We start from the raw sequence: 13,683 nt of genomic DNA on the forward strand, positions 1-13,683 counted from the left end.
AGGGCTATATGAGGCTACAGTCACAGGTGTGTTCATCAAACACTTGGTTCTGCTATTTTCTGAATTGTGGTGTGAAAGTGAACCATTGAGGCATAATAAGTGTCCCCTTTTGGCACAATAGTCAGCGGTGACTTCGCCGCCATCATGAGACCCAACCTTGGACAAAGATGCATGCTTTCGTTGAAAACATGGCAAATGGCTGGGACAAATTTTAGCCATTTAACAAAAGGGCACACATAGCTACTTTATTTTGCCGATGGACAGAATCTGCGAGTGAGTACTTTGAATATACGTCTACTTTCACCTTCTTCTTCATCCCTTCCTGCCCTCCCTTCCCACACACTCTTCCCACACTAGTATGGATTAAAAGCTAAAGAGGGCTGAGAAGTCAAAGCCTGCCAGTCCGTCCCTCTCTACCCATTCTCTTACCTGTTGCCACTCCCCAGCTTGTTGCTGGATCTATTTTATACCCGTCCATACTCTGGATCAAGGTTGCACCGCTTCTCAAGCGCCTTCCTTTTGCCCTGTGGTTTAGGGTCAGTCCTGGTCCGTAATGGGAGCAGCAAGAAGAACTAAAGCAATGTAGAGATGTATAATTTGTGGTGTCATCTTTAAGGAACCCAGTTTCACAAGGATATATTTCTTCCATTTTCACACTCTTTGGATTACATTTCCTGACAGTCGAAGACCACGACAAGTGCTCCTACAGTATCTGGACCTGGAAGTTGGATGGTGGCAGTCATGACATGGATCCAAGGTAGAAAAACTTTTCCAGTTCAGATAATTGTCTTGTTAAATCTATTTCATGCCATTGTTATATCACTTGGTAATAATGGTATGTCGTTGTAAATGTTGTTAAAGACTTGTTCATTGTGCCAATACTGTTCAGGATCTGTTTACTGGTAACCTTGTAGAGCTGAAGCTTTTCAGTGTTCACCTTTACCCATTAGCAACTCTAAGCCTGTTTCAGTATTAGACACATCGAAGGCTTGTTAGCTGCTCAACTGACGGAAACGAATCCGGCTCTGTGGTAGTTTGTAATATTTTAGTCAAATAAATACAAAGTACAACAAGTACTTAACTTCACTTGCCTTTTATAGGCCTAAAATTCTGTATACGTATAATCTGACCTCATGAATTTCTCAGTTTTGCAGAAAGTTTTAGATTTAGTTTTAATTTCACCACAGTGTTTTAGTTGTGCAGGCCTTTTGCTCAACTGTCTTTTTCAGAATAAACCTCTACCACCAGTGTACATCATCTATTCCTGGCAGCTGATACAAATGCATGTTCCAAAAATCTGGGAGTCTTGTAAAAGAGCTACTCAGGCCAAATGGAGACATCGAGTTCAAAATAAGTCCTTGCTTTACCTGGCACTTGATTTTAAACCCCATGGCTCCGGGGGAATTAATCAGCTTGCTACTTATATGTCACTAATTCTTCAGGGAACATCATTTTGTGTGCCAGCTAGACAGACAGATGCTTATAAGATCTGACATTATATGTTATGCTGAATGAACATAGTCATGTATCCTGGAGATGATTTAAACCCTGAGCTTTTCATAGATCCCAGTACCCAAATAGACATCACATTGAACAGTTTTCTAATACATTCCACTTTTTCTTACTTTCTTGACACAGTGATGGCTTGGGGTTGTGCAGCTTTGGACTAGAGGCCTGCTGAGTGTCAAGGGGGACAGTCCCTTACGCGCAGACACACACCAAAATCATTAGAAATAGCTGTGTGAGGAAATGGCCAATCACAGAGACACTCGCTTTCTGCACAATCTGTCCTACCACCCACGATGGCAGCGTGACTCAAAACAAGTCAATAGAAAAAAACACAAATGGACAGAGGTTACAAACAGCTGCAGTGGGTATAGAGGATTTGAATCACCATCATCATCAGCACCTTTGTCATCCAACCCTAAGTTGCCATCATCCCCGGCGCATCGCTCCAGGGCCTGGTGGGGGAACTGGTTCCTTCTGCCTTTACTCACTGTCTCATTTATGCCCTGTCAAGCCTGGGCAACCACTTTCAAGGTGGCCCTGGTTGGACCCTGGACATGTGACCTCTTATACTCTAAAGCCCTACCAGATATAGCAGCCAGTCTTGCTACAGCCCGCATAAACAAGAACCCCTACCTAAACAAAGGCTATTGGTATGACTACACACTGGTCAACGAGGATTGCAAGTCGTCCCGTGCTCTTGCTCGATTTGCTGAGCTAAAGGGTTATGGTGCTGCTTTCCTGGGCCCCGCTAACCCAGGATACTGCTCCTCAGCAGCTTTGTATGCAAAAGAATGGGATTTAGGGATCCTTTCTTGGGGCTGCCTCAAACCCAACATGCAGCAAGGTGATATGTACCCCACTTTCTTGAGGCCACTGCCGCTCCCTTCCAATGTCCTCTTCACTGTGTTGCGGTTCTTCCGGTGGGCCCATGTGGCCATTATTTCCGAAGACACAGACATTTGGGAAGCCACGGGACAGGAGCTGGCTTCGTCACTGAGGGTCCTTGGCCTACCTGTTAACCCTGTAGTAACCATGGAAGCTGACAAAGATGGGCCTCGCAGAGCACTGACAAAAATACGGGAGACAGACCGGGTCAGAGGTGAGTTGAAATATAATCCAGTTTAAAGAGCCTCCACACTGCAAATCATAGAAATAAATATTTTCCCCTCCCTCCACAGTGGTCATCATGTGCATGCCTTCTGTACTCATTGGAGGCCAAGCCCAATATCAGCTTCTGACCACGGCATTGACCATGCGCATGATCGACCGTGGCTATGTGTTCATCCCTTACGACACCCTCCTGTACTCACTACCTTACAAAGACGCAAACTACTATGCTCTGGGCAATGACACGAAACTAAGGAAAGCATATGATGGAGTCGTCACAATAACCATGGACTCTGGAGAAAGTAATTTCTATGAGGCCTACAAAGATGCTCAAAACAGCTATGAAATCCGCAGCAGCACACCACCAGAGGAGGTAAGACTTGTGTAAGCATAGAAGCAGACAAAGATGTTCTGGTTTTAATGAAAAATTCTCTCCTAGGTATCTCCATTCTTTGGCACCATCTACAACATGATATATTACACAGCAATGGCTGCTGAGCAGGCACGGGCCAAGAGTGGCGTCTGGGTTACTGGTCAGATCCTAAGCAACACTGAGGGTGGCTTTGAATTTGAAGGCTTTAATCAGCATCTGAGAGCCAGCAGGGGAGGGGAAGGCATGCAGGCTCGCTATGTAGTGTTGGACTACAGTGGCATGGGCACCTCTCTGTACTCCACTCACGTTCTGGATGCTGCTCATACAGATGGCAAAACGGGGAACTTGAAGTACCTTGGTCGTTCCATCCATTTTGCAGGAAGTACACCCTACAGAGACTCAAGCTGCTGGTTCAGTCCCTATTTTGCCTGTAGTGGAGGTGAGTGCAGGAGTGTCACCAACATGAAAAATGCTGGTATCAGTTAATATGGTGCACACAGCTGAATTCAGTGTAGTGTAACTGTCTTATCTTTTTGCGTTTCCCCTCACCTAAGGCTTGGATTCAGTCACTCTGTTCTTTCTTTGCCTCTTGTTCATGTCAGTTGTTGGTTGTGGAGTAAACATCTATCTTCATTTCAAGTATGTGCCCAAGAATATCAAAGCTTGATGTATATCCTCCGGTGCAGCCTTGCGTGATATTTACTAACACGTGATGATCGTTTAGGAGAACCGGCAAAGTTGGCTTCAGCTTTGGAGGTGGTGATAACGATGGCCCGTCTAAGATCGTTCTGACCCTGGATGACCTCGTCTTCATCAACACTCAAGTCAGCAAAAGGGTCAGTTTTGTGCTGAATCTGTAGAATGGATAATAATCCAGTGAATTCCCTGCACTGATCTGTCTTTTTTGCACATATGTGTGTTTGTGAGCAGAAGATCAATGATGAAAGTATCCTGAAAAGCCAGCTGGATATGAAGACACCTCACCACTCGGTGTCAGGTCGCAGCTACATGGCGTCCTCACCTGACAGCTCCAATGTCGCTGTGTTTGAGGTACTGTTTGTTAACAATCGCTCCTTCAACGTGCTCCTTCAGATGTTACTGACTGTACTGCTTTGTTAAAATCTCAGGGAGACTGGGTTTGGTTGAAGAAATGTCCCGCTGGATCGGTTTCAGGCGTCAACAGCACCACCGAGTTTGTCTTTATCAAGGTGTGTTTGAGTTGAAAGTTCCAAAAAAATGGAAATATATATGAGAAACAAATTTGACAATTCAGCCTCGTCTTTCCCTCAGCTCAGGAACATGAGGCACGAGAACCTCAACCTGATCCTGGGGCTGTTCTTTGACTCGGCAATATTTGGTATAGTGACTGAGCACTGCTCCAGGGGCAGCCTGGAGGATCTGCTCAGCAATGAGGATGTGCGTCTTGACTGGATGTTCAAGTCCTCCCTTTTAATGGATCTGATCCGGGTGAGACAAAAAATAACCCCCTCATTTTTCATTCATATTGTTACCATGCTTTTCAAAAAAAATCTCTCACACTTTTGTTTTACAAATCGTCAGGGAATGAAGTACCTTCACAATCATGACATCATCCATGGACGACTCAAATCGCGCAACTGTGTGGTCGACGGGCGCTTTGTGTTGAAGGTGACAGATTACGGATACAATGAAATTTTGATTGGGCAAGGCATCGACACGGACGAGGAGAAGCCAGAGAGTGAGTTTACTGACATTCACAGAGTCATTTACAGAGTGTCTTTGTTTATTCATCCTTTCGCATGTTCTCTCGATAAATAAAGATCTGCTCTGGACGGCTCCTGAGCTGCTGCGAAGCCCTGAACTGAGGAGGAAAGGGACTTTCAGCGGAGATATCTACAGCTTTTCCGTCATTGTGCAGGAGGTCATCACTCGCTCGGCGCCTTTCTGCATGCTGGACATGCCTCCTAAAGGTGAGCGACGCATCGGTGACCACAAAATATGACGACACAATAGCAACAGTAGATTGTATAAGAGATTTAGTTGTGATTTATACTCCAGGGACTGAGAATTTAGCATTTTACTGTCTGTTTTGTGCATTTCTGTGCCAAATAACTCTGTTGTTGTGCGTGTGGCTGCATTGACAGAGATTGTAAGCAAGGTCAAAGCCCCTCCTCCTTTGTGTCGGCCGACTGTGTCAGTGGACGAGGCTCCTCTGGATGTGATACAGGTCATGAAACAGTCCTGGAGCGAAGAGCCAGAGAAGAGGCCGAACTTTGAGGACATCTTCAAACAGGTAAAAGCCCTTAAAAACAAAGGTGACGCAGGTCTTCTCCTCCCGAACAAGCCGGGAATGACGTTCCTGTTCCCTTTCACTTTCCATCTGACAGTTCAAGAACATCACCAAGGGAAAGAAGACCAACATCATCGACTCTATGCTGCGGATGTTGGAACAGTACTCCTCGAACTTGGAGGATCTGATCAGAGAGAGGACCGAGGAGCTGGAGCTGGAGAGGCAGAAGACTGACAACCTGGTCGCTCAGATGTTGCCCAGGTGAGTATCCAGCAAACTTCAGACATAACACATGTCATATTTCACTTTACTGCACACACAGCACAGCTATTGAGTTTTATAAGCAACAGTAAAGCTTTGGATCTTCCCTATATTGCATTAACCAGATTACACTTAGATTACACAGCATGGAGACCAGGTGAGCTTTGGTGTCTGAGTCTGAATAGAGAGGGACAATAAAATCATAGTTATAATCTCAGCAAAAAATAATCAGAAATAAGCATTTGGGTGAACCTTTTTGGTTTGCTTTCTCGAGGTGCGTTCAGGAACTGTGGGAATATTTCAAATCTTAGGAAAAGATGTGATCAGAGAAAGGAAAGAGCATTATTAAAACATTTAAATTTTGCTCACTTATAAACCATGTATATTTTCCAAACATAATACACAGCAGCTAAATGTACTGCAAGTGATGTTTAATTATTGTCCTCCAAAAATGTAGATTTACAATATTATTGTATTTAAATATTACAAATTCTGTGTCTATATTTTACAAGAAACTAATAAGTGAAAATTCAGAAAGAGCAGAAGTGTAAGGTCTGTATGCGCCTCCGTTGATGATTCTTCTTTTTCCAGGTCGGTGGCTCAGGCACTGAAGACGGGCAAACCTGTCAAACCGGAACATTTCAGCGACGTCACGCTTTACTTCAGCGACATCGTGGGCTTCACCACCATCTCGGCTCTCAGTGAACCCATCGAGGTGGTCGACTTACTCAATGACCTCTATACACACTTCGATGCGATCATTGGGCTGCATGACGTCTACAAGGTGTTTTTCCACCCACGGTTTTCATATAGCTTTGTCCTGTCCATGCGATGTGGGTGCTCTTCTCTAATGTTCATGTTTCTCAGGTGGAAACTATTGGCGATGCTTACATGGTGGCTTCAGGAGTCCCCGCCAGGAACGGGAATCGTCACGCGGCTGAGATGGCCAACATGTCTCTGGACATTCTCCACTGCATTGGGACTTTCAAGATGAGGCACATGCCTGAGCTAAAAGTCAGGATCCGCATTGGGCTGCACTCTGGTGAGCGACAAACTGAAGACACTGATCTAATCAAATTTCTCATGATTAATTATAGGAATAAAGACACAGATCACTTTATTTATCCCCTTTGGGCAATTCAGTTTCACCAGTTTTACTACTACACACACAATCGTTCAACAAAACACCAAGTCCAGAGCGTACGAAGCACTATGTAAAAAATTATGCTAATGCTAATTCTAATTCTTCGGCTTGTCCTCGTAGGAGAACCCTTTTTGGTTCCAGGTGGAACCCTTTTAAAACTATTTACTCAGGAAAGGGGTTTTAAAGGGTTTTTCAGAAGCAAATGGTTCCAGGTAGAACCTCAGCCCTTGTAGAAGAACACTTTTGGAACCCTTATATCTAAGAGCATAGAGCCGAACTGGGTTAAAAACAAGGTTAAAACTAACTAAAAATACAGGGAATAAAAACTGCCTAGGCTAAATACCTAAAAATACACTCATAAATAAGTTAAGAGACATGAGGTATATTACCCATGACCCTGAGCCACAGAGTAGTGTAAGAAAGTGTTGCATGTGTACTGAGCACTTATTTAGAGTGAGTAAAACATCGGTTTATTGTAGAGAAATACGAACGCGAGCTACTCGAGGTAAGGAGGTATTTTTACCTCCTTTATCTCCGTCTGGTACTTACTCCTGGAACAGTGAAACGCTATCCACTTAGCGTGCAGTCATCCAATTAACACACTCCATAACTCTGTACTCTGTACTACGACAACCCTTCTATGAATTTCTCCATCCACACACACAGTGTCTTGAATACTGTTTATAATCACAGTCACGTGTTAAAGCAGCCTATATTTCTCTCTATCTGTGTGTGTGTGTGTGTGTGTCTTTGTGGGTTATGTTGCGTTCACAGGCCCAGTCGTGGCAGGAGTAGTGGGTCTTACAATGCCTCGGTACTGTCTGTTTGGTGACACCGTCAACACAGCATCACGAATGGAGTCCACAGGGTTGCGTAAGTATTTTACTTATTTTCGTATAAAAACTATAGCCCTTATCATTCTTTTAAGTTAAAGTCTTAAATTGACGTGGTGGTTGTGAGGACAGGTGGGTGGCGGTTTGTGTGCTTGCTGCTTTAGGCTAAACGGGGCTTTAAGTGAGCGGCCCTCACTAATCCTTTAAGACTATTAGAGGCTATATTGAAGTTTCAGTGTAAATGTCATCAATGACCAATTTTACCATTGTGACCCCTTTGTGTGCCATATCAAAAAAAATACATGCACTTAATTGTTAACAACTAAACACTTAAACTTGAAGGTCCAGTGAGTGGAGGAGAGGATTTTATTTAAGCCAAAGTTTATTTGTATAGTGCCATTCTTACACAAGGCAATGCATAGTGCTTTACAGGCAAGGACATACATTTGAAATGAAAACACAATCAATTAAAAGAATCAATTGTAGAAATTAAAACAATTTAGAGAATCAAGTCAAGTCATATGAATATTGAATTCATTATTTTATTTGAAAATATTTTAAATAGATTTTCTGTATATAAACATGTCTGTGTATATGTATGTATACATATGTATGTATACATATATGTATGTATGTGTATATATATATATGTATATACATATGTGTATGTATATACATATATATTCATATATGTATATACATATATATATACATATATATGTTTATATACGTTGTATAATTATTTCGTGATATTTCGTGATGTGTATCTATAGATGTGTATACATATATATATACATGTGTGTGTATAAAATATATATCATTATATCATTAAAAAAATTGATGAAATGAATTTCAAATATTAGACTAAAAAAACATCACGTTTTTACTTTAGCGTTAGCATTAGCGTTTGCTTAAAATAGCAGCCGCCTGACTTCCTGTCTCACCTTCCTTTGTGGGGATTCGAAGTGTCAGCGGAAATTTTGTTTGTGTTGCTCGGGTTGCCAAGTTTGTACGCAAGTCCGCAAAAAACAGATGCCCAATGTTTTCCGACTTTCAAAAACAAATTGTGACAGCAAAAGGTAAATATTTGTGTCATTTTACTCAAGTCTAAGTCTTCTCCCGACGTCTCAAGTCCACAATTAAGCCATTTAAGTCAGACTCGAGCCAAGTCATGTGACTCGAGTGCCCTACCTCTGCTCATAAGTATGTTTGTATAAATGTATAATTAAGTGCAAATGAAAATTTGTTTTGTTATCATAGAATATGCCTTTGATATGTGCTTTAGAAAGAGAGTCTCATGAGATGTCATTAATTCTTACCCACTGGACCTTTAACTCATGTTTAAAAATACAATTCTACGATTTCTCTGTGAAACTATTCAGTAAAACTAAACATTTTAGTATTAACTACTAAATACTCTACTTGTGTAAATACATCTAAATATGTAAATATGTAATGTAAAATACCAGTAGTGCATGTATGCATGATTACAGGAGTCAACCAATAATGGCTTGTCTACTGCCACCAAGTGGTTCAAAGCAAAAATGACAGCTTGACCTTTCAAAATTCCTCACCTTTAAAACCACAAAGCACAGAAGCCGGCACTGATTTGATGTATTTATCTGATATAAATGTGATTTAGTGTGTGAGTGTTGATGATGTTGCTGTGTTTTCTCCCCTGTAGCTTACAGAATCCACGTCAACCAAAGCACAGTTGATGTCCTGAACAGCTTAAAGCTGGGGTACAAAATTCAGGTCAGAGGCATGACAGAGTTAAAGGTAAATAAAATAATCTTTTGACCCCTGGTTCTTATAATAATAGCAAATGAGTGTTAATAATTGGGTGTTTTCCCGCTCAGGGAAAAGGCATTGAGACGACATATTGGTTGGTAGGGAGGGAAGATTTCAACAAGCCTCTTCCTATTCCTCCAGACCTTCAAGGGTAAGATAATACAATTTATTTAGACTGTGTGATTTTACATTATTGCTTCACAACTTCACACAATCGAATGGTGTTAGTAGAGCCTGAAACATCTGTCATGTGTCCCATGTCTCATTACAGGGGAAGCAATCACGGTATCAGCGTAGATGAGATACCTGTCGACAGAAGACAGAAATTCCTGGATCGACAGAAGACGATGGGCTAGACTGTTGTTTTAACGCTGAAACCCCCCCAGACTGACAAAGTGAAATGTCCTAGAGTTGCAATTTAAATTGAAAACACTGGAAATACATTCATCTAAATTAAATTAAAATAATCGTTCTTGGAGATTATCGTTCTCTTTTGTTTGTAGCGTTCGCTCATCAGTGCCATGAAAAACCCTGGCTCCAAAGAGCAAAAATGAGCCAAAAAAAATATATATTATAATTTACCATGGCTGATTTACTCGTCGTTGATGACACTAACACAACAGGGAGGCTATGAAGGATGTGTGTAAGAAAGGATCACAGCGTGGTTTACTTCATGTACTGTATGTATTTGTACTGATCTTTGTGCTTTGTGGACATACTGGAGATTAACTTTGATCACCAACGCTCCAGGGGTGGAAGCTATTGCTGCTGGATTATTCATCTCTGGTATGATAGGGTCTACACTGCAGCAACATTAGCCTTTTGCAACAACACAGAATTCATTTACTGAAGCATTCTCGGAGTCATTTAAGCTGCAAACGCTGGATTGGTCAGTCGTGTTTGAGAGCTCTGGTTTTGTTTTCGTAGTGTATCATAATGTCATCATTATTCACATCTTTGACAAATGAAGCCATGTCAAAATATGAATTTTATTGTTATTATACATATTTTAAAAAACACCTCTTTGGTCATTCAGTCTTTTAACATTATTAATTCATTACTGTGATAGGCCTGTTGTTGAAACATGTTTCTTTCTCATGACTAACTGTGCTCTAAAATCCTATTTAGATGCAGTTGGAAATATAAATGTGATGATTTAATTAATTTAACATTAGTTTGAATGAATTTATTGGGTGTGAGGGTGTAATCCATCCCTGAAATAATGAATTGATGAAGAGACACATCACTGCACTCACTTTGGTGATAGTACTTTAAAGATCTAGTGTGTAAGAATAAGTGACAATAAGGACTTTTTCTTTTTTATCAAGCGTATCAGTGAACTACAGTGGCCTTCACGTAAACCGACAGGATGTTGTTCTCTTTTATTTCCGTAGAAAGCTTCTGCGAAACAAACGTCCTGGCTGGTTTGTTTCCTTGGGGATGCCGTGGAAGCATTTAGGCTGCTATTTTCCATTACTATGATAAAATTCTAAGTAAAAGTCTATAAGAATGTGCAGTTTATAGTGTTTTGTATCCTTTTCTTTAGCACAGCCTATAGGCAATCTGATGGAATTATTGTTTTTCCACTATATAAACACACATGACACATTTTTAAAATCTGTTTTTTTAAATGTAAATAAATATGTGATATGAAATTAATCAGAACTTTGACAAAAGAAAACAATTTGTAAAGCCTTCAGATGTGACCTATAAACACTCCAACACCCCAGGATGTCCATATAAGGAGTTGTGTGTTATTAGCACTGAGGGTTAAAATATATATATTATATTTCGGTTAATAAACCCTGCTAAATTTTACGCACTGTACCTTAAAACAACGCTACGGAAGAGTATAGGGGCCACATTAATTCTGAGATTAAAGTAAGCAGTCTGAGAAAAAAAGTCCCTGACTGTCCCGCTCGGGCGGTCAGGTTCATCAGAGCCTGCTCTCCTTGTAGAGAACGCTCTGTCGAATGTGTCATTACATTACACCCACTTCTCCGTTGTGCTGTGCTGCTTGGATGTAAGCCTGATGCTCTTGAAATGTTTCCCGTAAGTCATGAATTGCGCAATATATCGTTGACTTCAGCCTGCCGTACATTCACAACAACGACAACAACAAAACAACACAAGTAATGAATTCAATCAATCAATCAATCAATCAATCAATCAATCAATCTTTATTTGTATAGCCCACAGTTTACAAAACATAGTTTGTCTCACGGGACTTCACAGGGTTGGTAACATCCTCTGTCCTTAGACCTTGGACCAGGGTAAGGAAAAATACCAGGGAAAAAACCCTTATAACAGGGAAAAGGGTAGAAACCTTAGGGAGAACCACAGGTGAGGCAACCACTCCCTGGACGGACAGACGTGCAGTAGATGTTACCCAAAACATACAATACATAATGACAAAGAATAAAAAGTGAAAAGTCTTTAAATGCCAGGATCATCTGGATCACTGGGTTTGTCACAGCCTGTAGTGAAGACTGTTGTGGTCAGAGACTTGAAGATGACGGAGTCCTCTTTCCTGTCCTGACCTCATGTCGTTCACTGGTGTTAGCAGAACTGTAAGAGATTAAAATCAGTTAGAGATGTGCTTCATGTGGATTTATGTGCTACATCTCATGGGGGGACATCAGGTAAGTGGTGAGGGATGAAAAATCGAGGACGGGGTAGAGAAAGCGCAGCTCGTGCAAAGTCTGTGTGCTCATTCTAAGTGCCTTAATGGGAAATTCCCCCAGCAGTCTAAGCCTTTGGCAGCATAAGATAGACTATTCTAATCAGGACATACCTGATCTAGCTTCGACTATAGGCTATGTTAAAGAGGTAGGTTTTCAGTCTACCCTTAAAGGCAGAGACGCAGTCAGACTGTCTGACTGAAAGCGGAAGTTGGTTCCACAGGAGAGGAGCCTGGTAGCTAAATGTTCTACCACCGATTCTACTTCTAGTTATTTTCGGAATAACCAGTTGACCTGAGGATAAAGTCTGTGCAATCGTACGTTTTAATTTACAATTCACTTTTCCCGACATTTGAACCCGCGATCGCTCTGTGGACCTCGGGAAGATCCTCCATTTCATCGTCAAGGGCACGGACAAAGTCCGCCAGCTCAACGCCATCAGAGAGGAGCTACAGGACGCCACGGGATCTGCATAACCCCCACCTCCTGTACTGCCACCTCCTGGCTGTATAAGGGAATTATTTTATTCCGTATTTTCAATTCACTGTTATTTATTGTTGCTATATTTACATGTCTAAGATGTAAACGTGTTATGTACATGTTGTTGCGTACATAAGGTAATTTCTTCTTATACTGCCGTCACTGAACGACAATTACTCGTGTACGAACTTTGACAGCGCTCTTCGCGATCGTATCGAAAAACAAAGCAAAGTTTATGAAAGATCCAAACTGATTTTTGTTGCAGGTGTGAGTTAAATAACTTAAATTCTCCCCAAATAGTTGTGTTAATCAAGAAATAAACACTAGCTACTCATTTATTATGTTGCCAGTACAATGAAATGTATTTTTCCTGATTGTGGAAAAATGCCAGAAATAGACAATAAGAGTGTAAACTGAGCACATGTTTCTTTGTAATGTATGTTAAATTTAAAGGATTTAAATTAGATGAATGTGAACTAAATTCCATCAAAGTGATCAAAGTCCAACAGAGACACCGTTGGTGTTTAAATGTGACTTTGTGTTTGTTTCTGTCTCATTTCTCAGATGAAGATCACTGTAAACTGACCACACACATTTCAAAAGCTGTTTTTTTGGAAGCAGCGGAATAAAAAGTCTTATACTTTCTACACAGTGATCGAAATATTTCAACAACAACATATAGAACACGTAGAAGTCGTTTTAGTATGAAAGATAAAAAAACTGGTTTAAAAAGAGAAGAACGTGAGGTCACGTGGCGCGGAGGCCACGCCCCCCCCGGCGGCCAGGTATCACAGGTGACGTAAATGAGCAGGTGATTAGGCCAACCACTCACACCTGTGTGTGTGTGTGTGTGTGTGTGTGTGTGTGTGTGTGTGTGTGTGTGTGTGTGTGTGTGTGTGTGTGTGTGTGTGTGTGTGTGTGTGTGTGTGTGTGTGTTCTTGTACTTGCAGCATACTGAGGACCAGCGAGGGTTTTTAACCAACAAAGTGAGGTCATTTTTACGAAGTGAGGACATTTTGGCCGGTCCTCACTTTATTTTCATTGAAATCACTTCCTTAGGTTGCTATAAAATTTTGGACCAAAAATTTTTTGTCAAAGATTTTTTCAAATTTTGGACGACATAGTATAGTATGACGTTTTTGTCAAATTTTGGACTAAAAATTTTGGACCAAAAATTTTGGGTCAAATGTTTTTTAAAAATGTTGGTCGACATAGTATAGTATGACGTTTTTTTT

At 41.2% G+C, this 13,683-nt stretch overlaps 1 protein-coding gene across 1 annotated transcript; it reads left to right on the plus strand.

Moving 5' to 3' along the window:
- Positions 1-1,749: 1,749 nt before the first annotated feature.
- On the plus strand, positions 1,750-9,643 carry gucy2d (guanylate cyclase 2D, retinal; the record flags this gene model as incomplete). The annotated part of the gene is made up of 18 exons (XM_083890427.1): positions 1,750-2,608; positions 2,688-2,989; positions 3,056-3,428; positions 3,544-3,628; positions 3,714-3,825; positions 3,920-4,039; positions 4,117-4,197; positions 4,280-4,456; positions 4,550-4,706; positions 4,789-4,938; positions 5,113-5,261; positions 5,356-5,519; positions 6,111-6,303; positions 6,387-6,561; positions 7,438-7,536; positions 9,181-9,275; positions 9,356-9,438; positions 9,559-9,643. 18 exons carry the CDS (start codon positions 1,750-1,752, stop codon positions 9,641-9,643), a joined length of 3,459 nt encoding a protein of 1,152 aa, XP_083746553.1.
- Positions 9,644-13,683: the final 4,040 nt, after the last annotated feature.

Source organism: Microchirus variegatus (assembly GCF_963457635.1).
Source record: "Microchirus variegatus genome assembly, chromosome: 5".
In the NCBI taxonomy this organism is placed as follows: Eukaryota; Metazoa; Chordata; class Actinopteri; order Pleuronectiformes; family Soleidae; genus Microchirus; species Microchirus variegatus.